At 46.2% G+C, this 26,681-nt stretch overlaps 1 protein-coding gene across 1 annotated transcript; it reads right to left on the bottom strand.

Annotated features, from left to right (window-relative positions):
• Positions 1-1,634: 1,634 nt before the first annotated feature.
• RRM2B (ribonucleotide reductase regulatory TP53 inducible subunit M2B) lies at positions 1,635-20,515 on the bottom strand. Its single transcript, XM_074814554.1, has 9 exons — positions 20,376-20,515; positions 15,430-15,585; positions 13,620-13,736; positions 12,575-12,708; positions 11,421-11,515; positions 8,936-9,069; positions 5,656-5,760; positions 4,442-4,555; positions 1,635-3,959 (listed from the first exon to the last, which is right to left on the bottom strand). Exons 1-9 carry the CDS (start codon positions 20,427-20,429, stop codon positions 3,807-3,809), a joined length of 1,062 nt encoding a protein of 353 aa, XP_074670655.1. The 5' UTR covers positions 20,430-20,515; the 3' UTR covers positions 1,635-3,806.
• Positions 20,516-26,681: the final 6,166 nt, after the last annotated feature.

The raw sequence follows: 26,681 nt of genomic DNA, 5'->3' as shown, positions 1-26,681 counted from the left end.
ACCAGATGTGTACATCCAGTATCCACATATATAAAGGTTATGCATGCACGTGTATATTTCTGCAGAGCACAGTGCAGAGAGCGGTCCCCAGTCACACAAGCATCCTCCTGGCAAACACATACTCGGCTACATGTAATATTAACACATCAGCATCTCCGGTGACAGTTTCTCTCCCAGAAGTAGCTCTAGAGAATATAGTGACAGAAACATTATTTGCCGACTCAAGGGCTCCACCAGGAGGAAAACCAGCCTTAATCATCCCCTCGGAAGGGCTAGAAGGAAGGTGCTCCTCTGGCAGGCTGGGTCACTACTGGCAGGGAGGCCAGAGTTGCTGTTAACAACGTTCAAAGCCAAGGACAAGAAATGTGGCAGGATTGGATTAGCGCAATGTCAGCCGGGCAGGGGCTGGCCGCAGCTCCTGGTGTGCTGCGAACGCAGCATCCTCACCTTCTGCAAAAATCTTACCAGTCCAGCAACATCTCCTCCAGGTTGTCAAGAGACACTAAGAAAGAGCTTGCTAATTGCCCTGTCTTCACCTCACTCTTTTCTTTCCCAGCAAGGGCTGGGAATAGTCACTGACCTACTGCGCTCCATAGCGGTTTCATGACCAGAGAGCAGGGCTCAGAGCATACTGTTCACTTGTGGCTATTGCTGATCATATCATGGGTTTTTCTAGGACCCACATCTGCTTGAATGAGAAGAACAGCAGGAGCTAGAGGCCATTTTGGATGTTAAAAGGTGAGACTCTACCTATGAGCCTCAACGCCTCTTGCAGCCACCAGCCAGGTTTCTGCTCACCTGACCATTGCAGACACGCCCTTCACCATGATATGAACCCCTCCAGAGGCACCTTCTCTGACCCACTGGCTATAATGGGAGTCATGCACCAGCCTGGGACTCCAGCCCAGAGCACACAGATGATCTATTGAAGGGATGCATCACAGCTTCTCTCCCGCACACACCCCCACCAAGCTTTTTTAGGCGTGATGGCCACGGTGTGAGACGCACAGAGCCAGACCCAACTCGTCCACCAGAGCCTCAGAGGCACGTGGTTTCTACCCAAGACCCAGCACTGGTGGGGGAGGAAGGGGCCTTGTGCCCTTCATGCCTGTCTCAAGGAGGCACAAAGGGGCAGCAGGGACAAGACTTCTGACTTGACACCCCTAAGGGCACAGATGCCATCAGGTGTGAACCTCTGCCAGCTCAGACCCAGCTGCCGGTGCTCGGCTGCAGGCAGGCTTGGCTGGCCCCAGCTCAGGGGCCTGAACCCCACGCTCCTGTGCCCACGCAGTCAGGGCACCCGACCCGAGGGCGCAGTGCCCTTGATGTATCAGATACCACACACCAAAATCACGTTTCTGGAGTGTTTCATCTTTGAATCTAAGGGACTCCCAAAAGATTTCTCCTTGAGCCAGAAAATTCCAGAAAAAAAAATATTGTTTGCTCCCTAGACTGCAAACCCCATTCCCAAGAACAAGAAACAGCAAGTAAAGAACTCACAAAGCACAAGACAGTGTCTGGAGCACTTGTAACTTTCTCCCACAACCCAAAAGCTCTGAACACCAACTTACTTTGGCACAGCCCAATTTTATCATTTTGGATTTCACAAGAAAGCATGTAACCAGCAAACAAAGTCATGCTCCTCTCCACGTTCAAGTTTTATTGAAACTACACATGTATTTTACACACAAATGGTGTGGGAGCTGTTGTACCAGACTTTGGTATCTCATATACTTTTACAGAACCTGAGCACACAGCAGTTTCATATTTGAATATTCTGTATACTCTCATCTTAATTCACAACACTCAAAACAAATGCTTTATAGTACTTTTAGCGATGTAAAAATAGGTTCCATTCCTCCAACAACAGACCCATTTACAACATTTTCTCTTTCTTCCCCATCAACACAGTATTTCCAAAAGGCACTGGATCTTCTCTACCAGTCCATACTTCTCTTGCAGTTGCAGAACATTAGTGAGGGACATCAGTTCCAGCTTTTCTCTGTATTCTCCAGGTCCCCCTCTGCCTTCCGCAAGTGCCTTATGTCAAATGATGCAGACCCTTCTCTAGGGAAAAAAAATTCATCCCATTTCCATGCTCATTACATACTCACGATCTTTTACTGAGACCAAACAAAGAGAGTCAGTTTTGCTGCTTATTTTTACACCAGGACAATTGTTCACTAGGAACTACACTAAGGCAGCCGACCTAATTCACAGAACTCAGGCACCCAGGGTTAAGGCTGATCTGGGCTAGCCAGGAAATAACACTTATACCACCCCATCACCAATAACCCCAGGGCTGTCAGTTCATCTCATGCCAGGCATATCAAAAGCAGCACAAGATGTTTGCAACAATAAGAAAGACTTATATAAGCTCTTAAACAACTCTCTGAACATTACAAAAAACGCTTGCATTTAGTAAAGCAGAACTCTTTGCCTAGCTCATGTACATTCACTTCACCTTTGAAAAAAATGAGCGCATCTATTTGCAAATAATCCACCTATGACCGAAGAGTATCCCTTCCATTCCAAGTACCACCGCAGTACGTTAGCCATTCTTCAATCGCTCCATTCTCTGCATGTGACATCAAGAAATTAAAAAAAGTTTTCATGTACACACTGGAACAGACCAAAAAACAAACAGCAGTCCTTTGTAAGATGCTGCTAATCCATACTACTTCAAGATTTGGTTTTGAAAGGTTTAATACCTTCCTCCAGCAGCTCTTCTGTGACAATGGTTTCAATGCTTCACATTAAACACACAACTTGAAGTACCTTCATACATTACTGGTGCTTCCTTACAGCCCAAGTAGTATGTTTGTAGCACCTCAAGGGATAATACCTTGGAATGATATGCCTTCTCACTCCACTAATGCAAAAGTGAAACTGAGAAGGGGAGAATATCAAACCACCCAGCATTACAGAAGGAAGACAGACAACTCCCAGAGCTGGCTGTTCCAGTGTCAGATGCCGATTACAACTCAGTGCAACTACAGGCTGCTTAATAAGGCACTTGTTCAGAGAAGCAGGGAAAAAGAGGCAGCACAAGCCAAAGAACTACAAGATGTGGTTTTTCTCCACTCTTAACAGGCTTGCCTTTCCAAGGACCATTCAGTCGATTGACCTGTTCAATAACAGCTGTAAGACAAAAATCATATGTATTTGATTTAAACTCCTACCAACAGCCATCAGGTTCACAAATAGAGTAAAAACGTTTTAAGATAGAACCCAGGTTAATGGGGAGATCAAACTGTATCCCTGGGTTTAATAAGATTTTATAGTTCATACCTTATTAATGTCCTCCCACATTCACTTATTACTCTATCTGCAGCAGGACAAAAGGGAAGAGCTTTTACTCTAGACAAGTCTATATACATGAAAACAGAAACCATGAAAATAATTTATAGCAACATATATACACAGAGTGATACCTCATCTGGTTTTCAGATTAAAATACTGTAACATGAGGTAAAGGCGCAGTTTGCTTTCTTAAAACACTACCAAAATCTTAAAAAAGTAGTAGTACCCAGGTAATTTTTAAAGACAGCAATCACAGCAGACGAGTCAAGGGAATCTTAAAAAGGTTATCCTTTTAAAAAGCTGTATAAATTTTTTAAAAAGGATCCCTTTTTTTTTTTTTTTTTTAAATGACAGAGAAATATATTTACTCCTCAGACAAGCAACATGAAAACCCAGGAAAAAAATCCCAGTAGACTCCAATTCCAGGAGAGGAAGTGAAGACAACTTCACAGCAGAAAGTGAGATGGGGAGAGGGAGACAGTCACCATTCATTTGCCAAGTTATCAAAAATCTGCATCCAAAGTAAAGACGTTGTCCATGGTTTCTGCCATAACAGCAAAACGTTGATATTCTGAAACCCGCTTCTCAAAGAAATTTGTTTTTCCTTCCAGAGAAATATTCTCCATGAAATCAAAAGGATTTTCTGCATGAAAGACCTGAGGAAGAGAAACACTATTACACTGGTGATTCTGATAGGGCAACAATGCTTTAAAAAACCCAACAAACAAATCAGTCAAACCCCTTTCAAACTAGATCATCCCTTACTGTAACATGCTGTAGAATCTATGGACACCTATATAAGCAAATTTAGTGCTGTGACTCGCCAGGAGTTTGGTCCATTGTGAAGTTCACCCACGCAAGGTGCTTATTATCCTTCGAGGACTGCAGCACTTCAGCACAGCATAAATTTCCCATTACAAACCTGCAGAGCAGCTGAAAGGAAACAATGGCCCGAATTGTTCTCGCTCTTTTAAACAGTGAGGCATATATATTAATGCTGTGGTTTCGGCTGTCACTCACAGAAAGCGCAAGTGCTAAATATGACCTGCTCCCCAGGCACATTGAGAGAGCGCTTTGTGCTGACAGCTTTCCTGGGCTGTCCTGGCAGGCCAGCATTTCAGGCAATTGCATCTCTTACCTTTGAGAACCCGAGCTCCATTAGTAACCGGTCTGCGACAAATTCGATATATTGTTTCATCAAAGTGCAATTCATTCCAATCAGACCTACAGGTAACGCCTCTGTTAGAAACTCCTAGAAGTTAAAATACAGAAAACATTTAGGGAAATGAAATTTAAGAACAGAAGAGGAGAGAAGACATCTGTGTTTCATAGTGACACAATTTCTGATATTCCAGGCTCCCCAGCCAGTTGTCTGAATAAATAACTTGCATCACTAAACTCAACAAGTGTCTTCTGTTTTTAGTAGTTGTTTGTATCTTCCTTTATTTTTAGCATATTTTTCTGGAAAAAGCACAAAATTTTTTATTACTGCCCCTCTCACCTGCCTTCCCCCTCCCCGACCCCATAAGATTGCAAGCTTCATTGTAAGCTTGAGTTTCAAGTTCAATAAAACCTACAGACCATACTAGTGGGAGCAGGAATACATCCAGAAATCTTCAGTTTTCCTTGGCTTCCAGACATTACAGAACGACAGATCAGAGAGGATAGTGATATATGTGAGTGCTGAACCCAGCCAAGTACATGTTTAGGCACCAATGCAATACCTGTCAGTGTTGTGAGGCAAAGCTGGGGCATTTGTCATCATCACGGTAGTTAGATGACAACAGAAAAGAGAGTAAACTACAATTCTGCCAAACACTCAGCAGTGCAGAAACTTGTAGTTGCAGATGGGTAGCACTTCTTGTGAAAGAACCTGACAGCAACCTCAGAAAAAGTCAGAACCCAGCACAGTACACATGGCCAGAACAGACACTGTCTTCTCCTGAGGACAAGCAGGGATACAGTAGGGAGAGACAAAGATCCTGGAAGGACAGAGGTAAACAAACTCTTCTCTAAGAGACAGTTGCAGTTGGACTAGATGATTGTTGTAGGTCCTTTCCAACTGGAACTGTTCTATTCTACACCAAATGAGACACCCTTTCTTTCTTTCTGCCATTAAGGAAGAAACAAGCTGCCAGCTTCAGCTTCTCCCAGTTGCTCGACAACTGAATCAGAAAGCCTCTGACTTATCGTCACCATTAAGAAAGAGGGAAAAGATGGTATAGCGCATCAGGGATCCAGGCTTGAGCCAAATATCAAACATAAAATCCCCAAATTTAGAAGTTAATTTGTTTATTTTTGCACATAAGACTGGTCCTGCACTGCCCATGATGCTGTCACGGCCAGGCTTACCTGCTCAATTTCAACAGCATTAACGATGATCTCACAGACCCGCTCTTCTGACGGTCTGTTCACTAAATAATGGAACATTAGACAAGCAAAATCACAGTGTAGACCCTGAAATAACAGAGAACAATAAAAAAAAAAAAAAAGACAGTTTTTCCCTCCTCCACATAGTTTGCTCTTACATTGAGGCAGCCTCATTCAGGTTGAAGCTTCCTAGCCTCCTGCTTCTTTGACAGTCTTAATGTTACCATCTGTAGTTTACAAGCCAGTTAGTAACATCTGAAATCCAACACATGCCACCTATGCCCAAATAATGCTCAGCACACATATTTCTTAGATAAATATTTTTGAGAGCTGCTCTACTGTGAGGGATTCTACACAGAGCCCTACTGGGTCCCTGCCTCCCATCAGGGATGCTTCTGCAGAAAGAGTCCTACATCAAGTCCTTCAAAACTACCTGCCAGTTAACATAGACTGTTTACCTGCTCTCCACTTCGAGATACCTGTACAGGGATACTTGTTTTAAGTTCTTTTAGTAGCATTTCTTCCCTTGCTTCTCCTCACAGCATTTTCAGAAAGGTCGATTCAGAGTCACCAAATTCAAGATTAACAAGTCATCTCTCCACACAACATGCAGTTACTGTGAGGAATTTGCTACCACAACATTCATAGGTCTGTAATACTTAAGGCTACTGTGTCCCCTCTCAACCCAGCTTCACATTTCACCCAGGCATCTTGCACAGAGCCCAGTCAGTTGTGTTCATTCCCAAGATTTCCAGAAAAGCCTTCAGCCAGGATAAGACAACATCAGGAGACAAGCAATCCCTCACAGTCTGAGGGGGTAACAGACAGCTGCTCCAAGAGGTGCCTCAGTTTCTATGTGAGCTTGCCTGGCTACAGCGTGAGCCTCTGGCTTCAGCCATACCCACCACTGATAGAGTAAAGCAGCACTGTGCTACCGTCTCTCCTCTCAACAGCAAGGTGGTGAGTAAAGACTATAAGCACCGTGAGGGCACATGCATAATGAAAACCAGTCAGAAGGATTTGGCAGACTATGGGCTATGAGACGATTCAGTGCTATTGTTAGCAAGAGTCAAAACAAAACCAAGAAGCGAAAACATTTTTGGAAAGGCTACAAAATCCTTGTGCTTCAGGTCATGAAATAGCCCTGAAACAACATCATTTGGAAAATACTCCTCAACTAGGGAGAGCATTAGTTGCTTGCTGCTGGGCTTCCCGTGGTCTTGTCCAAGGCAACATCACCAGCAGGATGCAGGACGTGCCTGGCTTCTCACCTGAACCAGTGTGCTCCACTGACTGGTGCTCCCAGCAGCTTTGTACCTTTAAGAACCAGAGATGCACCAGCTCAAAGAACAGCCTGGAAACAGAGCCTGCAGCTCAAAAAACATACTGAGCATTAACCATTTATCTGTTCAGGTGCATCAGAAAACAGTTTGTGTAGTTTTCCGTTGTGGATTCTTTTTACTGCCACTGCTTTTGTAACAGCATTTCCTGGTTTTCGATGCAGGTGCTGTATGCACCAAGCCTTACTCTTCATAACAACTCTGCAGTTGGAATTATGCCAGTGGAGCTCAAGAAAAATTCAGTCTTTTTGATGCTTCACTGCAGAGAAGTATGGTTACACTGCTGTAGAGGAACTTACATCTCATTCACCTGCAAAAGTGATCCTTCTAACAAACAAATACTTCCTCACTCAAACAGATCAGTTCATGATGACTCACAGAAACAGACGACACCAGGAAGGTGAAGGCTGAAGAACTGTTTGGTTTTGCTTACTGATCATATCACTTTCTTCAAAAGTGGCTTTTAAATTAAAGGCATCTAGTAAGATGCCTCCTTTCAAATCAGTTTATCTAATCCATGGAAATTACTTCCATTATGATAAAGCTCTTTGTTGTTTTAGACCAACTCTGGTAAGTTCCAACCACTAGCATGTTCATACTGCATACAAAACCGGTCTTTCCACTTTTTCAGTGCTGGCAGCACTGTAAGTTGTGCCATGCCTTAAAGACAGGCCCCAACCGTAAGTAAGCAAGTGCTGCCAACTGGCAGGCAGTGGTGCAGGAAGCAGTGAAAACAAAGGGCACTTGTCAGCATGTGGCCTGCCACGCTCGGTGTGCTGACATGCAGCCCCTCAGACACATCACATCTTAGGCTAAGCAGCACTCCCCTCTAATGCAGACCCGTAGCTGCCCCCTCCGTGGAGATCCTACCACTGCGCAGTAACGCGAGAACATGGAGAGGAATAGTAACTGCTGCCTCTGCAGCAACCCACCACAGCTGGCCAGGTGACACATGCAGAAGGCCATCTGCAAGCTCTGGGACCCCCAACTGGGGGCAGATGGGGAGTGGTACAAGGAGGCCACTTGAATCTGACTGAAGCAGTTAAGGCAGAGCAAGGCTCAGAGTCACATCCTAGCTAGGTCCTTGCCCAAGCCAGCCTCCATTGCAGTTGGGGACCGTGCAATTCCGCACCAGTCCTTGGGCAGCCAGGCCTTTGCCTCCCTTCATGGCACAGGAAAACAAATGTCCTCTTCAATCCAAAAAGTCCACCTTTTTGATCGTATTATGCATTGGGGTATCGCTAATATTTATGTTTACTTCCTTTAAGAACAGGTATTTCTGCTGAGGGACATAGCAGCACTTAGGCCTTAAGTTCATTAGTAACTTAGAGCTAGAAGTCTCCTTCTTTCCCCTTTTTACAAGTAGCCCGCTCCTTTGCAGGACTCCAGTCTTCCTACAGATCAGCAGTTACAGCTCCTCCATCAGGCTGCAGAAACAGGGTCGGGCACTGTTCTGGGGAAAGGAAGTCTCTTCTCTGTGCTGCCTAGGGCGTGATGATAAAGCAGACACAGAAGGGTTACTGCAGGAGAAGCTCTAGGGAGCATGGCCTGCAGTTACCTGGCAGGTATCCAGGACCTCTGTCCTACCAGGACAGTGCACCTTCCCTGGAAAACCCTGCTGCTGACACTGGCTAGCAGAGAACCTACTCAGGCTTCTACCACCTCCTTGGCCTCCATCAGGGTCGACATTAAAATGGCTCCGTCGTAACCAGAAATGCATCCCCTACTTGCTGCTGGATTCTCTTTTTCACTGGTTCCTACCCAAACACTCCTTTCTGCTCTCTTCATCTCCCCTCCAATCCTCCCTTCCACCAGAGGTGGGCCACTCTGTCAAGACTATGGGATCTTTATGAATATAATTCTGCCCTTCCCCCGGAAACTCACTTTCCTTCCCAGACAGCATGCAGGACGTGACACATTACCTCATCTCTGCTAATAAGTTCATTGGAGAAAGTCAGTCCAGGCATCAGGCCCCTCTTCTTCAGCCAAAATATAGCAGCAAAGGAACCCGAAAAGAAGATGCCTTCAACTGCAGCAAAGGCAACCACTCTCTCACCTGTTTAACAGAACACATTTTCAGTTAGACACAAAACAGTGTATTGCTCATCAGCAAGATGCAACACTTGCGTCAGACAGACCAATGCTGGAGAGGAGCGATCCCCTTTGCAGCACCAGGTGCTGTATCTCACCACATCTTTCAGCAGATCCCAAGGTCTGCACATGCAACAGCACTTAACCACAGGCAACCCCAGCAGAACTGAAGAACCAGAGCACCCACTGAAACTGCCACAGGTCAGAAGGGAAAGAACATCATTGTCCAAAGTGGCCAAGACATTAGTACTCCTTTATCTCTTTCTCCTAAAAGGCAGGAAAATGGCTGTGTAACTAATAGACAAAACTGAGAAAAGAGTCAATCTCCTATAAATTAAACAAAAAAACCCTACACCTCAATTTCTGCTTGTTGAGCATCTACATAAAACTATATTCTTACAAGAGTAGGAGAACACAGAACACAATTCATCAAGACAGAAATAACTGTTTATGTTATCCCACCTTTTACCCAAGGAAAGCACAGCATTATTGGTCCCAATTCTCCCTGTTCTCTACAGGAATGTATTTCTTCAGACTACAAGACCATCTGACTGCTTGGTGAAGACACATCATTCCATGTACTCTATTTTAAACAACCTCACAAGATCCTTGGGTATATTCTAAGATGAAGAGCTTTTGCATTAAGTGCTGGTGCCTTCTCCCAGTGAGAACTGCATAGAATTTTTGTTTAAAAAATAAAACAACACCAAAATTGTCCCACTTCCTCTACGAGGTGCAAATGCCATCTGCTGGCTCATCTGAAGAAATTCAAGTCAGGAAAAAAGCATGAAGAGCAACATGAACTTACAAGTATCACAGAAGTTACTAAGGAAAGAATTTGTCTGGCAACACCAAAAATCTCCTAGGTTACCACTAGACAGGAGTGGAGGAAGGCTGCTCACACAGTATAGGTTTAATGAAGCACAAGACTGAATATTGATATGGTTTTTACCACATTCCACCTGACTAGCTATCATACAAATGAGTTACGCTGAAACAAAAACTGTCCGCCAGCAGCACCACATATCGTGAGCGCATGCTGGGAGGCTGAGAGTCCACAGAACAGATACAGCAGCTGGACCCTCAGCCTAAGAAATCAACCAAAGCTCCAGAGACCCAGTTGCAGGCCAGGTCCCCCAGCTGGAAGGAAACACCAAGCAAACAAGCCAGCCAGCCACTTTCATGTACCGTATCTCATAATCCACAACTGTGAGACCTGGGCCCCCCAAATGTTTTAAACTGGTGAAGTTTTCTCAGTAAGACGAAAAAACAGAAGAGTAGAAATGTACTTTAGAAAAAATTTGGTTAGGATGCACAAAGTTGGTGATGGGGTGGAAGGAACACTGCTTTTTCAGTTAGGAAATGTTCTGATTCCCGGCACACCCACACTGCTGGGAGCCAAATGAAGGAGATGAAGACGGGACTCCACACACAGCAAGCAAAGCCAGACTGGGGAGGCAGTGGGACACTCCAGGACAGGAGAATCTACAGCTACAAAAAGAATCCCACTCAAACAAGAGCTGTTAACAACAGATGCTGCAAAAGAACAATATTCAGATTTATTTTGTTCATCTGGCTGAATCTCTCCATCTCCTACACTTTCTGTAAGTATAGAGGATGTGTGGTTTAGAAAATTCACCCAAGTCTGACCATTATTCATTTCAGCTGCAACACATCCTTCAGAGTCAACATTGTAAGCTGAATGCAGAACACTGGAAAGGACACCCCGCACCTTGCTGATGGAAGCCAAGCCAGTGTCCCAGCTCTGAACTGAGATACAAAAACTAGAAACCTAGTCCCAACAGCAAACCAGAAAACAGAGGCAGATGATTCTTGAATCTTTTCTTGCCCAGGCTCAGTCATGCTGTTACAAAAAAAGCCTAACATGACGCATGAATTTGTCTGTATGAACATGAACACAGAAAAAGTCTGCGTTTGCAAGACTTCAGCTGCCCAGTTCTGAACACTGGAGTACAAAATAGCAGCCAACTGAAAGAAATAACCAGAACTCCTAGAAAACAAAGTCTATAAGCAAAACTGAAGAAACTAGGGTTGTTCAGTACAAAGACAAAAAGACAGAGAAACCCAGAAGCATTTTTCATAACATGATTCCAGTGCGCACTGTCATTACTATATTGCTTTAGCTGAAGATAAAAACATACATTCTCACCAGAAGTTACTTCTGGTTCTTTAGTTAAACCAGAGACCCACATTGTCTGTGGAGAACTTAATTTCACATTCCAGGGATGCAGCTCACTCCCAGAGGATTAGTTTGTGACACATGCAACAGAAACAAGTTTTTAAGAAGGTACACACCAAAAGTGGATTCTCTGTCTTCAATCCACTTCAGAGCCCAGTCTGCTTTCTTCTTGACACAAGGCATTGTTTCAATAGCATTAAATAAGAAATCCCTACAGAAGAAAACAAAGTGAAAACATCAAAATAAGAAGTCATTTATGTAAATCTGCCCTGGTTATCCCTACTGGCTCCAGCAGACAGAGGAACCCATTACGCTAGGCTCTGAACTAACCCAAGTAAGAGACCATTCCCAACCCAAAGGGCTGATGATCTCTGATAACAAGGGCACAGGGAGGCAGATGTGCAGAAAGTGACAAACTCAAGGTCTCAGAGGAGGTGAGCTGCAGAGATGGTAAGCAAACTCAAACATCCCATCCCAGGAGTGCCCACCCACCAGATCACGCTGCCTCTCAAACTTAAAGCCACTTTCTACCCACAGAGCTAAACGGTGTCTTGCCCAACTCCACAAAAGGAACTGGACAATTCCCACAAGCACAGGCTCTGTTCCCATGCTAAACACCTGAAAGGAAACCTTGCAGTCCTCCCACTGTCACCACACAGGATGCCACCATGGGAAACCAAGCTCTGCCTGACCATCACCATGGTGGTCTCTCTAAGCGAAAGTGCTTTTCAAATGTATTACCATTTGGACTAGGAAGTTCTCCAGACAACAAAGGTGATGGGGCTCTCCAAAGAACCCAATACTTCAAAAATAAGCAGTTCAAGTTGTATGAGAAAGCACTGACAACAAAAAAGCTGACAGGATGCAATACATTGACTAGTGTATGTTAAAAACTCCAGTTGGATCACAAGCACTCCATTTTCCAAGGCAGATCCTTTGCTGATGTGAGAGCGAGCACCTCAGAAGCACAATAACCACAAGGAGCTTGTCTAACCTTTAACAACATTTCACATAGTCCACACTTCCTGCAATCAAAGATTTACACAAATATTAACTAACCTTCTGACATTCTCACACAAGTCTGTTGGTCAGTAATCTTCTCTCCATTTTAGGGGTCAGGCATGCAGGCCTTGAAAACTTTAAGGGACCGTCCCCAGCTCCCCCAGTAAGTATGAAACAGAAGACAGCTGCTGGTGTTGCTGCCCAACAATGGTGCCACTGGACTAGGTGAAAGATAGCCCATGGGTCTGTAACACATCCAGAGGTTTACCTTTTCTGAGGATCTTTGATGTAAGTGTCTATGAGCAAGCTGTACATCTCTGAGTGAACGTTCTCAATGAGAATCTGAAAGCCATAGAAACAACGAGCTTCTGGGATCTGCACCTCCTGACTAAAACGCGCCACCTACCAAAACCAGAAAGCACAGCAATGAGTACAGTAAAACCAGTCCCACATGACAGTACTCTAAGCTTAATGGGAGAGACAATAGATCTCTACCACAGAGAAAGGACGGGAGTAGTTCAGCCCTACTTTATTCACAGATACGTCAACAGGATCGGTGTGGTGCAGAAGAAAATAAAGCAAGCTAGCTAGAAGTAAATACATCTGCTGTGCATATTGGGTGGAGCTGCAGTGAAGCATGAGGGCACACATACACAGGAGGAGAAGGAGCAAAATACCGCAATAGTAAACACTTCATATTGAACAAAGCCGCAGACTTTTTGTTCATCAAACAGTATAAGACATGTTCATGCAATATATGCACATATACACTGATATACTCTACACGTTACAGACATTCAAGATCTAAACTGGGCATTTGCAGTGAGATACCACTGATAACCTGTGGTGAGACATTCTGCAGCCCAGAACTGATTTCAGCAGAAAGACTTCCCCACCTTTTTAGCAGCACCCATCTGTAGCCCTAAAAGATTCTAAGATGCCATTCAGTGAGAGCAAACTGGATAATACAGAGCATGGCACAGCACAATCCCTCCCTACTTCTCATCTAACACAAGTATGGAAAGAAGCGTGGGGTTCTATTAATTCAATGAGAAATGTGGATCAACACAGCCAGGCAGAAGGCTGAGCTTAAAAACTGTGTCCGTGATTTGGAGTCTTGCTGACCCAGTTTAAAACTCAGATACTGGTCCTAGCAGAACAAGCTGCTTATTTCCCTTGGCAAAGGTAAGATGATGGAAAGAAAAAAAGTACACATTTAATAAACTTATGCATTAATGTGAGAAAACCAAAACAAAAAGCCAATAAACCAATAAAATTAGTAAGTATTCAAGCCCTCTGTAAAGTTTTCTCACCAGGTTTTCATTTACAATTCCATCACTGGCTGCAAAAAATGCCAAAATATGAGAGATAAAGTATTTTTCATCTGCTTTCAGCTTGTTCCAGTGAGGAAGGTCCTTTGACAAATCAACCTAATGAAAAGAAAAAAGAAAAACGTTATTGCCCTTTATGAGTTTGTCAATCTGTAAGAACAGAAGCAACCCAGTCAAATGACTGAGGCAGAGTTTTGGCATTTGCTCTCAAATCTTTACATGTAGAGAATTTAAATACATGTGACTGTAAAAAACAACAGACACACTGCAGTACTGCTGTCTCCCTCTCCAACAGTAACATCACGTCTGCTTCGCAGTTTACACTTTTGTAATCAAATAAAAATCAGTGTCTATTGAATTAGAAATAAATCAGATTTTGAAAAGTATTAGTATCTTCTTATCATGAGTATGGACATGCACCAACAAGCAGAGCTCACTCTGAGACGCTTGAACTCTAGTTGAAATAAATGCTGATACTCCAAGAAACCTATATCCAGGTGTGCCGAAAGATGGACTGAGGGGACTTTTGTCTTTGGCAGGTGTTCGGCCTCCATCCCACCACAGAATGGCACAGGGCAAATGCTGTGTAACTGCTCTCGTCTACCAGACTGAACTCTAGCCATGGCAGAAAACCACAACTTCCTTCGCATAGGCCTTTTTTGTTTGGTTGTTTGTTTGGAGGGATTTCTGAACCACAACAGCAGTTAAGTGGGGCCAGATGTGAAAAATACAGAGGTTTAAAAACTTGTATATGTGTGTGTATAAACATGTACACATATAGGTGTGTATATAAACACATACACACACAAACCATTTTTACAGTTAACTTTCCAGTTCATCTGGAAATGCACCCACAGATGATAGGACAGTGTAAGAAGGAAGCAGTAATACAGTAAAAGAGCAATGCTGATCAGGCAGATGTTTAAATGCCTTTAACAGCTTAAATCAACTTCCACTGCAGCAGGGCAGCAAGCCTCCCAGGCAGGCAACAGAACAGCACTTCTACAGACAGCTGCTCCCCACCATCCCAGGATGCTTTCTGGCCTATTTAGAGCCTGCCAGTGCTTTCAGCTCACTCCTCTGCAATTGCAGATCACTGCTCACAAACAAGGAAAGGCCACAGAAGCTTCAAGTTGGAACAAACAGCTCAGCTGGCAGGTTATCTCTCCAGGTCAGTGCAGTGTTCAGAAGCCTCCACTGCTGCAAGCACAGCGAGCCGAGGTCTGCTCAGGTCTGTGTAACCAGCAACCTCGGGGAAGAACTTACAGCTTGCATTATAACACAGGCCAAGCATCTAACCAGGGTAATTGGGAGTTGATTAGAAGCATTTTTAGCAAGTGTCCCTGATTATCACAATCCTTCTGGAAAATAGGTACCTAACATTAAAGAACAGCATTCACATGAAATTACCCAGAACATCTTACAGGGGCAAGGAGTTAGTGGCTGTGCAGATACAGAGACCACAGCCCTGCAGGTACAGAGACCACAGCAGGGTAGGAGATATGTGACCACAAACCAGAGCTATCTGACTTAGGCTCCCTCTATAACCAGAGAAGCGGCCCAGGATACAATTCCACGTTATCCTAAACCAAACACCTAAACCAGCTCTGCTGAATTGCTCTGTCGAAGCAGCTTTCTTTCCACTGTCCATGAAGGGAGTCCTGTTCTGGTGCAGGCATGTCACATTCAATGCAATTAGCTCCAACCCTTACAACAGAGAAGCCAGCAGCAGAGCTAGGAAGGAAGCACCAGGACCTCACTCCAGTGCCAACCCACTGGCCCCTGGGCTCACCTCTTCTGCTGTCCAAAAGGAGGCCTGAGCCTGTTTATACATTTTCCATATGTCTGGATACTGGATGGGGAAGATGACGAAGCGGCGCGGATTTTTTCTGAGAAGAGGCTCCTCATCAGGATCCAAGCCATTTTCAGCAGCAGTTGGAGAGGAGCTCTGAAGATAAAGCACAGTTCTTGTTAAGGTTGCTGTTACTTATTCCTCCTCTTCCCCATATCCCAAAGGTGTGTTTCAAAAGCCACCCATGTCACGCAGACACTCACCTGCCCCCCTCGGGTGGATGCACTGCCTGTCCCTGGGGTACCTGCCCCCTCGCCCTCCATCTGTGCTCCCGCTGCCCCGACGGCAGTGCTGCCTGTCTGCCCGGCTCCACCAGCACCTCACACCAACAGCACTCCCAGGTGCACCGGCGTCAGGAAGCACCCGACGCTGGCGTGCCAAAGAGAAAGCCCTTCTGCAGCGCGAGGAGGAAATATGCCCCAGGAGACAACATCAGCCGCTGTGGTATGGCACATGGGGAGATACGTGTAAGATATGCACACTGCCACCAGCCTGCATCCAGCACAGCTCTGCAAGGCTCACCACCCCAATTACCTCCAAATCATTCGCTTTAAATTGAACCACCGGGGCCTGGATGGACTTTCTTAAAAATGCCACAAGATCACAGAGACTAATCCTGTTTGGTGGAGGAACAGCCCTGTGCCACAGCAAGTCTCTGCATGGAGGCTCATGTATGCAGTCCTGCAGTGAGCAGAAGGCAGCCTGCACACCAGCGTGGGTCTGGAGGCTGCTCTGGGGGCTGTCTCTCAAGTGCTGATACAAAGCTACATGCCTCTCTTTCCAACAGCAGGCAGCAGGAAAACCCCTGCCTGGAGTCACCCATCCCCACCCTGCTCCCTCTGCGCAGGCACACGGAGAATGCCTGTGCACAGCTCTTCTACGGAGAGCTCCCAGCCCGGCAGCAGTGGGGACAGCTGACGTTTAGGAGACAGACCAGTGAAGCTGCACGGAGAGGGCACTCCATGAGCAGCGCCTTCACCTCCCCTCCAGCTGGAGACATCTGCTCCTGGGATCAACAGCAGACAGCATCCCTGCCAGGCACGTCACTAAGCACCTACTGAAGACAACCATTGCAAAGAGCTGTCAGGACAGCATGCTGCAACCTCTCCAGAAGGGCTGGTGACTCACACTGATCAATGTTTAGTCAGCAGGATGCCTTTCTGGGTCGGTTCTGAGATCCCACCGACACTGAGGATAACTAACCACAGGCAGCATACGAGGTACTCTATATAATAGAGCAGGGAAGGGGAGCAAAAGGTTTCGAATACCATTGCTTCTACCCTCCTAGGAGGTGCCAAAGTCCTTTCCCTACCCAGGCTGCTTGTAACCACTCACCTAAAAAAAAAGTAATCCTTTACTTCAATTTGGAAAACACCATCAAACAAATAATCCTACTCACATTTAAAAAACAAACAAAACCCAAACACCCGTGCACACTGCATAGCTGGCATACGTGCCACGGACTCACGAAGAAAACACATTAGGAAGCACGTTCTGGGTTAAAATTTTACCACTTTATTATATTTTTAAATATAACTCAGTTACACAAGACAAATTTCCCAGCATCATCTTGCAGAGTCTCTGCTGAAGGCCCCAAGAGTGCAAGACCTTTCATATTTCCCAGGACGCAGAGACGGTTACAGTAACCCACTGGAAGTGCCACAGGGCAGAATCTGGGCCCAGAGGTGACGGCACCCTGCCTTAGCACACACCTCAGGGCCTGCCACGCAGCTAGCAACTCCATCTGCTTCTGCACCAGCCATCATCCTCGAAAAAGAAAACACTGCAAAAGTCTTCCTTGCTAGCCCAGCATTTTCCTGAGCCTTCTGTATCACCTGCGGACAATTCCCAAGTATTTATTTTAGCCTAACAAGGTGAACTAGCAGTTACTAACCTCAGCCTTGATGTTTCTGAGCCATTCAAAAGCCAGCATGCTGGGCCCGTAATGCAGGGAGATACTTGAAAAACACTCCTAGTGTACAGGTGGAACACAGGAAGAACAAAGTTCCAGTATGGCAGGAAAACTGGAGACCAACACTGAGACAAGGAGCACTTGTCATTTTTCCAATGGCCTTTAACCACTGCTGTGCTGCAGGCCACAGAGAGAGGGGTCAACACACCAGAAATACTGTCACTGCACAGTGAGACAGAAAGGCAAGAAAAGAAGAAAAGGCCCGTGAAGCAGTGTGTACGCTCTGGAGAGCCCTGATGGCAGGAAAGCAGAGATGGCTTCCAGGTGCCAAAGACTCAGAGTGATGGCACGACCCTGAGAAGGATCACCACACAGAACTGGAAAATGGTACAAGTTTTTAGGAAAAGAGATGAGGTATTTTAAGTTTAAAAACCAGAATGGTCAGCCCACAGACTACACCATACTGGAACCTCCCCCTCAACCTACCTCCCAGCTCCCCTAACCCCTTCTGGGGTGGAGAGGAGTTTCACAGGCAGGCTCCATTTTCAAACTGGCAGGCAGCTGCTGGCTATAAGACAGTCCTGTCTCTCTCCATTTTGGTTTCCATTCCTCCTAGCCAAACTTTTATTAGAGTAATACTCGTTACCTAGCTTGTTTGCTAACACAGTACATGTCTTGGTACAACTCAGCTGAAAATTCATGCAAGATCCTTCTCTCATTCAGTTATGGATGCACAGCACACTTTGATCACTGCCGGGGCTTCAGAGCAACCACCACCTTGCGCTGAAGGAGCACAACGTGTTCCCAGCCCTCCCTTCCTGGCCCCAGAAGGCACTGGCAGGGATATGGGGAGCTGGAGAACGTAACAGTTCTTAGGCCAATACACCTCCTGCTTTCAGTCTGCTGCCTGGATCTTTTCCTTAATCCTATGATGGTGCATAGAACAGTCCACGCTCACCACAGTAATGAAGAGCATCCGTTTATAATGCGAACATGCTACTTCCTGTTCAGACAACACAAGCCAAACGCATAAAAGAGCTGAAGCTGGTGGGAACAGCCCAACACCTGTTCAAGCAGAGTCAGGCAGAGGAGACTGCCCAGAATCATGTCTCGCTGAAGTTTCAGTATCCCCAAGGATGGAGACTACACAACCTCTATGAACAACCTGTGTCAGCATTTAACCACCTCCACAATAAACAAGTTCTATTTTCTTACAAGCAAATAGAACCTGCTGTGTTTCCGTGTGTGCCCACTGCCTCTGGTCCGATCACAGGGCACCACTGAGAAGGGCCTGGCTCCATCTCCTTTATTCCCTCCATCAAGTATTTACCCACACTGATGAGATCCTCCGGAGACTTCTTTCCTCCCAGCTGAACCACCCCCAGCACTCACGGCCTCTCTTTGTATAACAGATGCTCCAGTCTCGTAATCATCAGGCCTTTGCTAGACACACTCCAGTACCTCATATCCCAGTTATTCTGCAACTGCTAGAGAGAAACTCTTCTGGTGATGACAATAAACCCAGTGGGATGACAAACACTGCCCAGTGGTACCGAAGCTCTCTCCATTAATTTCAAATTCAGCAAACTAGGAAACAATTAACATATATACACACATACAACCACCACCCCACAACAATGGCTGTTAGGCTACATGTGCAAGTGTGTCAGTTACATGCACTATATGAGTTGTAGCCAGGAAAAAGCAAAAGGCACTGGCAGAACCCGCGCTGTGATGTGGCACATACCACATCATGGTGTGTGACCACGAGCCCTTCTGCACTCCTGTAAGAGGCTGCACGTGCATCCCGCGAGGTTCCAAAGGCTCCAGGCCAGCGCAGGCCACGCGAGCAGTGACTAGGAAGATCACCGGCACTCCCGGGAGAGATGGCTTCCACCGCACAGTGGCTGAGGAGCACAACACCTGCTGGTTCTGCACGCCCGAGGGGATGCACAGCACAACTGCCTGCCTGCCTGCCTTCCTTGTGGGTATAACATGCCACTGTTCACAGAGGGAAACATTAAGGCATTTTTTTAGGCTTGTATTTAATGCCTCAGTTTTTGGAAACTTGAGTACTGCCAAGACGCAAAGGTTTGGGAAGACCATGTGGGTTTCTCTGCGTAATGATCCTTTACCCTCACACGCCTCAGCTTGGCTCCGCAGGGTCGCACCGGGGAGCACCCAGAATGGAGCTCAGCACCTCCCGGGGTCAGACCCTCCTGGTCCACGGGGTCTGGGAAGCCAGGGCCACCCGACAACACCCTGCCGGCCTCGGCGGCAGCTCGGGGCAGAAGGGACGAGCTCTGCCTTCCCGGCCCCAGGCGGGTACAGCTCTGCACGCCCAGAGCCCCACGGGGCCGCAGGGCCTGGCGCTGCCCAGGCCCTGCACCAGGCGACCCGAGGCCTCCCGGGCCTGGCCGAGACTGGCTCCCGAGTCCCGGCTGACTGTATTTATTCATCGCAGGTGTATTTTCAGGGCTCCCCGCGGTCACCGTGCCCGAAGGGTACGACCCGCCCGAGCGGGACAAGGACACGAGGGCGGCCCCGTGCCCTGGCCAGGGCTATCCAAAGCGCCGCCAGCGGCGGTTGTCACCGGACGCCCGGGGCGGGTGGGGGTGAAGCCACCGCAGCCGGGGTAGCCGGGACCCCTCCGCGCCAGCCCCGCATTCCCCGGGTGAGGCCTCGAGAGGCAGCAGCAGCGGCCAGGCACCCCGGCGGTACGGGAGGCCGCGGCGCCCGGCTGGAGCCCGGCTGGAGCCGGCGGCTCGGGCAGGGCCCCGGCCGGGCAGGCGCCCACAAGGCCGGGGATGCCACAGCGGCGGGGCAAGGCTGCGCTGCCGCCGTCCGCGCTGCCTCCCCGAGACGCCCAGGGCACCGCTCCCCAGCGGCGAGCGGGTCCCCCCACGCCAGGCGGCGGCGGCTGCGCGCCCGGGACACCCGCCGCGGGGCCCCACCGCTCCGGCCCCGGCCTTACCCGCTCCGGCCCCGCCGCCTCCTGAACGGCCGCTCGCCCCCGCCGCTCGCCCATGGCCGGCGGCGACTGGGCCGCGAGAGGGCGGAGACAGTTGAAGGGGGCACGGCCAGGGCCGCGGCCGCTCCTCCTCCCCGGGGCGGGCGGACGGCGGAGGCCCCGAGCCCCGCCGCAGCGGCTGGGCGCGGCCTGAGAGCGGCACATCCCGGCCCCCGCCCCGGGCACAGGGAGGCGGCCGCGAGCAGGAGCCGCCCCCCGCGCGCTTGGGCCCCGGTCGGCGGAGGGCTCGGCCGTACGCGGTCTCCAGCGGGACCGGGAGAAGGAGTGGGTACCCGGAGCCGGCCTCTGGGCTCGGGGCAGCCAGTGCCCGCAGCTGCCGGCCCTGGGCTGCAGGCCGCCACTGCTGCCCGGAGAGGTGGAGACAGAAACCTGAGGGAGGTAGGGCAGTGAGTGCAACTGGTAGTCTTACACCGTAAGGAAAAAACCAAAACCACCAGCACCAAAAGAAACAACAACCCAAAATTAGGAGAAAATCCTAGGCAGCCTCTGAAAGACGGTAATGGAAGATAGGGGAGTTTACTGCTTTGCTGTAAATACTTACTGAAGAATGTGTACAGAGCTGAAGAGAGATAGCTGTCACTGAGACAACCTGAAGTGCCTATTGCAGGGTACAGGTGGGCACTCTAAAAGTGTGCAAGAAAGAGCAACCTCTGTAAGAAAAAAGTCTTTTTTTAAATCCATCCTGAGCTAATAACAGACGTCAGAACACAATCCAGTAATGCATAACAGAGACACAGAGGTGTATTTCCTGGAAGTGCTAGCAGGGGCCTGTGAGTGCAAACACCAGGAGTAAGTACATTTACGTCTGTCACTCCTTGCAAGCAGAGAGATTTCATCCAGAGCTGAAAACCATCAGAGTTCAGTGGTTTCCTTTTCCTTCCTCATCCCAAAGCAGGCCAGGCCCTCGGGCCCCCTTCCTGTAGAAGTGGTCATTTACCAAAACAATCAAATAGTAGGAAAAAGAAAAGTCCCTCCCACTGGGTACGGCCTGGTTTGTCATGAAGACCTGAAAACAAAGACACAAATCTGAAAGTAAACACCAGTGAGTGAGAAATTAAAAGTTTATGAGCACACAAGCAGGACTAAGCCACTCTTCAGAGGCCAAGACAAATGCCCCAGAGCCCAGGGTTGGCCCTTCAGGAGGAGGAGGAGGACCTGGAAGCCTGGCGTTCCCCAAGGGAGACAAGTGTGTAGACACTGTGCACCACCCTGCGATCACTGCCCAGTGCTCCCCAGTCCAAGTGCTGGCCAGACATCCCTAAGCACCCCACAGCCAGGGAAGGTACATAATGCATAGGTATGGTCTTTGAGGGGTTCTGGTGTCCTTTTCCAGAAGGGTAACCTCCAGTGGTGTTAGTTCTCTGTCATTAAGAATTTCTGATTTTTTTTTAAAGTCACCTGGCCACCACAGAGTGACTGAGACCTGCCCTCTCCCTGTTTCCCAAGCATGGGAAGTGGAAGCCAGGCCAGCTGGGCTCTTCTGAACAGTATCTGTGTCCTGCAGCTTTTTTACACCTTGTGAGAGGAGCTCAAACCTGACTGGGGCAGGGGGTGAGGAAGGTTCAGTGGCAAGATCTGTGTGGCAGAGGCAACCATGCTGGTCCTAAGCATGAGAACAGCTTTGGCTTTCTTCCAGTGAGATTTCTGAGGAGCAGAAGCACATGCCTAAGCAGCAAGTTCCTAACAGGACACCAGAAACACACAAACAGTAAATGAGAAAAGATGGTTTTACACTAACAACACCTGCTGTTACCAGCCTTCGAGTGTTATTACAACAGCTCCACTCATTGGCGTACCAAATACCAGGGATTCCACTATTTTGTCCAGAGCAAACGATTAGAAGAACACTGAGTGATGAACTCAGCTGACCCATTGGTGTGTGTAATGTAGAGTGTACTGAGGGAGACATGAGTTTCTGGGCCAAAAGCTCAAGCACACAAATCATATTAAAGAACACTGACCTACCTATCAGCTGTCTTAGCCCCTAAACCTAATTATCCTGGCTGCTGTTTCAAAATTCCCCAAATCATGGATTGTCCCAATGAATATTTGACAAAGTTTAAGAACTACCACAAATTAATATAATTAGCAACAGAAAGGCGTTCAAGTATTTGGGGATAACTTAAAGTCACACCTGCCCTTTTATAAATGCACAGCAAATATCTACTTACATGGTACCTAAAGATTAATATACAAAGGAAAAATACCGCAAAGGAAATGTACCACAAGGATTAACAAAACAGCAGTTGGCTGTTCTTGCACCTCCACAAAAATCCACCAACTTTCTGTTAACTTTGTTTTATATAAATTAATTACATCATGTACGTGATACTGAAATACAGAAAAGCACTGTGGAACTGTAAAATAGCTTACAAGCAGAATAAACATACATATGAAGTGTAGCATTATGCATGATTTTGCAAAATTTCCTACTACTCAGCTGTACAATGCCATTTTTAGAACAAGCTCTCCAATGGGTGGTGGAAGCTGTGGTTGTTCCTTAGCTCCTAACTGCCTGGTGGTGCGGCAGCTGGCCTGCCCGGGTCCCCACGGTCCCTCACCTGCACTTGCTCACAACATAGCGCTAGGAGCTGAGGAGGTGTTTCTGCATGGGGAGGGACTCTGATCCACTGGATAACATCCACTGTCACGTCCTGAAAGCGTGGCAGCACTTCCTGGAGGTGCAGGGCACTCCACAGCAGGGAGGGGAGCAGACCCGCGGCAAGGCAGCACCCCAGAACAGGCATTCCGGCTGGGTGGCCTGTGGCTTCACAACAGCTCTCTCGCTCTGCTAATTACAATTAAGGGAGGTGCAGCACCAGCAGCACACAGCTTTAGTACATGGTGGGACAGACCCAGGCCTTACAGGTTTACTAGCACAGCTTTGCATTCCAAATGTACAGTGGAGTAATTTTGATCCAACTCAAAAAAAAAAAAAAAAAAAAAGGCAGCTTGTCCACATTCTCCTTTGGATAGATGTGAATGAGAACTACCTGCAAGTTCATGCTGCATTTAGTAGCTCTGAAAATAATAAAAGCAATGAAAAAAACGTAATCGGTAGTCACATCAATTACAACTTTTTGGGCAAAGGACACTTTCATGGCAAGGCAAAGTAAGTTACTGATACAAAGTATGTCCCAAAATTTTATCTACTAAGGCAGCCAAAATGGAGTCATCACATCATCACAGCTTGAACTACAATGCCTCTTCCCTCCATCCCCCAAGAGATTTTACTTATTTTGGGAATACTTAGCTGCCTTTTAAAAATGCTTTCTAAATACCATTTTTTATATGAAGAATGCCATTTCAGGTAAATTGGAAGAATTTTCATTTATAAGAAAGTGAAAATCCTCTTTTTCAGCTTAAAACTGTTCACTGTATGAAAATCAATTTATGATTAATTTCAGTATGTCCAAAACAACTATTTTCTTAAAAGACTCTCCTCACAGAGAAACCTTATCAGAGCTTGTGGCAGCAGTCTATTTTCCAATAGGTTTGCATGACTATAGTATTCAAACATACACACTCGTGTTAGCTGCTGTTGTCACTGGACAAGGGATAGTGAAAAGTTTCACCATTATGGAAAGAAGTCCCGAAACACTTGGGAGCAACAATCTGCTGCTTGCTGTACTAAATGGTATATTACTGTAATAGTAACTTGTGGTGATATTTAAAGACAAAACCCCTTTATATTAAGCAAGCCATAGACAAAGGGGGGGGGGGGGGGGGGGGGGAGTCTCACAAGCTTGTGTTTCAAGCAAGACATGAAGTTATCCTCTTAAAGACAACTCCATAGAAAATCCTTAAAAGACATATAAAAAATTAAAAGCCCTCTGCGCTTCTCAGTTCAGCAAATCTACTCAATAATAAGATATTCAAACAGCTGCAAATGAAAACCACAAAAGCAATTTCCAACTAGGAAAAGGCCCATCAGTGCTCCTGATGATGCTAGGAAGTGCTGCCGGGCAAGGACTACACCATGATGAAGTCCAGATTCCAGTTGTGAAGCCTGTTCGTGTCCTCCCCACACAGACCATGGGGGAACTTCTAGCACTGCGAGTTCCCGATAGTCACTGAAGCTTTCACATGACCAGTTCACCTATACATTTCAATCTGTGCGTGGACATTCAGACTTCAGGATAAGCAGATGCCACACGCACTGAAATCCAGTTAATCCAGACTTGCAAAATTTCCTATTCGATTCCGGCAGACCTGTTATTAAAAAGGCAAACTGAAGAGTTCAGAACAGTCAAATCATACGAAGCTTGAAAAGAGAAAGGGAATCAAAGCTACTAAACTAGGTATCTGTAGTTTGCCCTAGAGAGGAAGCCTGAGAAATGCAAGTGTCAATGAAGCAAAGAGTACAGACACAGAAGCTCAGAATGGCATTTACAGATTCACACACAGAGACATGATCCACAGGTTGTAAGAACACTAGAAAAAGGGAGTTGAAGGAGAACAGCAGTAAGCTTCCTCCGAGAAGGTTACCACTGATCTGCTGAACAATCTTTGACGTGGTGTTAAGAACGCCGAAGAGGTGTGCTGAATTAGGGCTCCCCGGGAGCAGCAGAACCGCAAGGGAGGCTGTTGGTGGTGACTGGGGGACCGCTCCCACCTGCACCCCAGCTACTGAGGAAAGGCTCACACCCTGCGCTCTATGCACTTCTCTCTGGATACGCATGTGGAAGCAAACTTTCAAAAAACAGCAGGTCTGTATGCAACTGTGCAAATTACACAAAGATAAACACAGTTTAAGAGATGAGGAAAATTTCCTTTCCTCTCCCTCCCTGAACGACTGCTGCTGTAAAAAAAGGGTATTGCTTTGATTCACAAATTTGCCAGTTTACAGATTTTGCAATGACTATCTTGCAGGAAAGCAAAGTAACTCCCAAACCAAACAGATGGGAAAGGCCACTTGATTACAAGCCCATACAAGTTTTCACTTCTGGAAAACTAACAAAGCTGGAGCAAGCAATTTACCTTCTGTGCTGGATACAGTTAGCTACGGAACAGAAACCAATGCTGAGAATTAGCTATGGAAGTCAGCACTAAAGGTGTCAGTTTTCCCTAGATTCAGGAGAGGAACTAGCTAGTAGTTGGTGATAACATTTTATTAGTAGCTACCTTCATCTCTTACTTCAGCAGTTATGAACAGCTAAGGATTTAGACTATTAAAAAAATGTAAACATTACAAAATTTTCCTTTAACTAATTTCTCTACCACATCTTAGAAGTGAACTAACAGAAGGGCTTAAGTCAAAGGGAAATGAGGTGTATGATTTTAATAAACATTTTTCTTATTAAAATCTTGATATAGTTTAAATATACCATACAGAGGAAAAAAGCTATTTATAAAGCTACATACACATTTCAAGTCAATGACGACAGCATAAATCATTCTAGATTCCCTCTCCACTTATCAGAATGCTTTGTGTGTGTATATATGGTGAGCTACTGTGAGTTATCTGCATAATTTTTGTCTAGCTATACATTACAGGACTTAAAAAATGTTTAAGCTATATACAGAAATATATATACATATAACATATATTTATATGTTATACATACACATACACTTATATACATATACACACAATACATATATATATATATATACACACAGTACTTTACATTTATATATGGCCTTTCATCCAAGGGCCTTGGATACTTTTTAATACATCAAGTCTCACAAAGCTTTGTGAGGGAGGGACCTTTATTTTACAGACTGTAAATTTGATGCCTATTCTAAACAGTTTCTTTTGTTGCTTTCTACTAACTTGACACATTTCAGTTAGAGGCGTTTTTGGTAATGGAAATAATTACACCAGTTAGAAATCCAGGCATAAGGTATATGTTGCTTTGTACCTTTGTAACTATCCTCCTTAGTACATGAGAATAGCCATACCAGTGTAAATTTTCTCTATACTAATACACCTATATCTAGACTTGTGTAGCTGTACCGCTTTTTATTTTAAATTGATACTAGCATAGTAAAATCTGATACAGTTTTGAACTTAAGATACACTGGAGGTGACAACAGGAAATCCAGAATAGACTCCTATCCTTGTACATTGAAACTATCCTTTTCTAGGACAATTGATTTAAGAAGTATTAGTACACGCAGAAATAATCCTACATCTGTTTACGTGATTTATCTGCAGTTTAACTACACAAGCCTGAAACAGTCAGTCTTATTTAGAAAACAGGATTTTCAGCATCAATTTGGCAACTGGTGATCAGAATTTCTCAT

This window comes from Strix aluco, chromosome 1 (assembly GCF_031877795.1).
Source record: "Strix aluco isolate bStrAlu1 chromosome 1, bStrAlu1.hap1, whole genome shotgun sequence".
NCBI classification, from domain to species: Eukaryota; Metazoa; Chordata; class Aves; order Strigiformes; family Strigidae; genus Strix; species Strix aluco.
The sequence above is the reverse complement of the archived record's forward strand: the minus strand, read 5'-3'. Positions and strand labels throughout refer to the sequence as shown.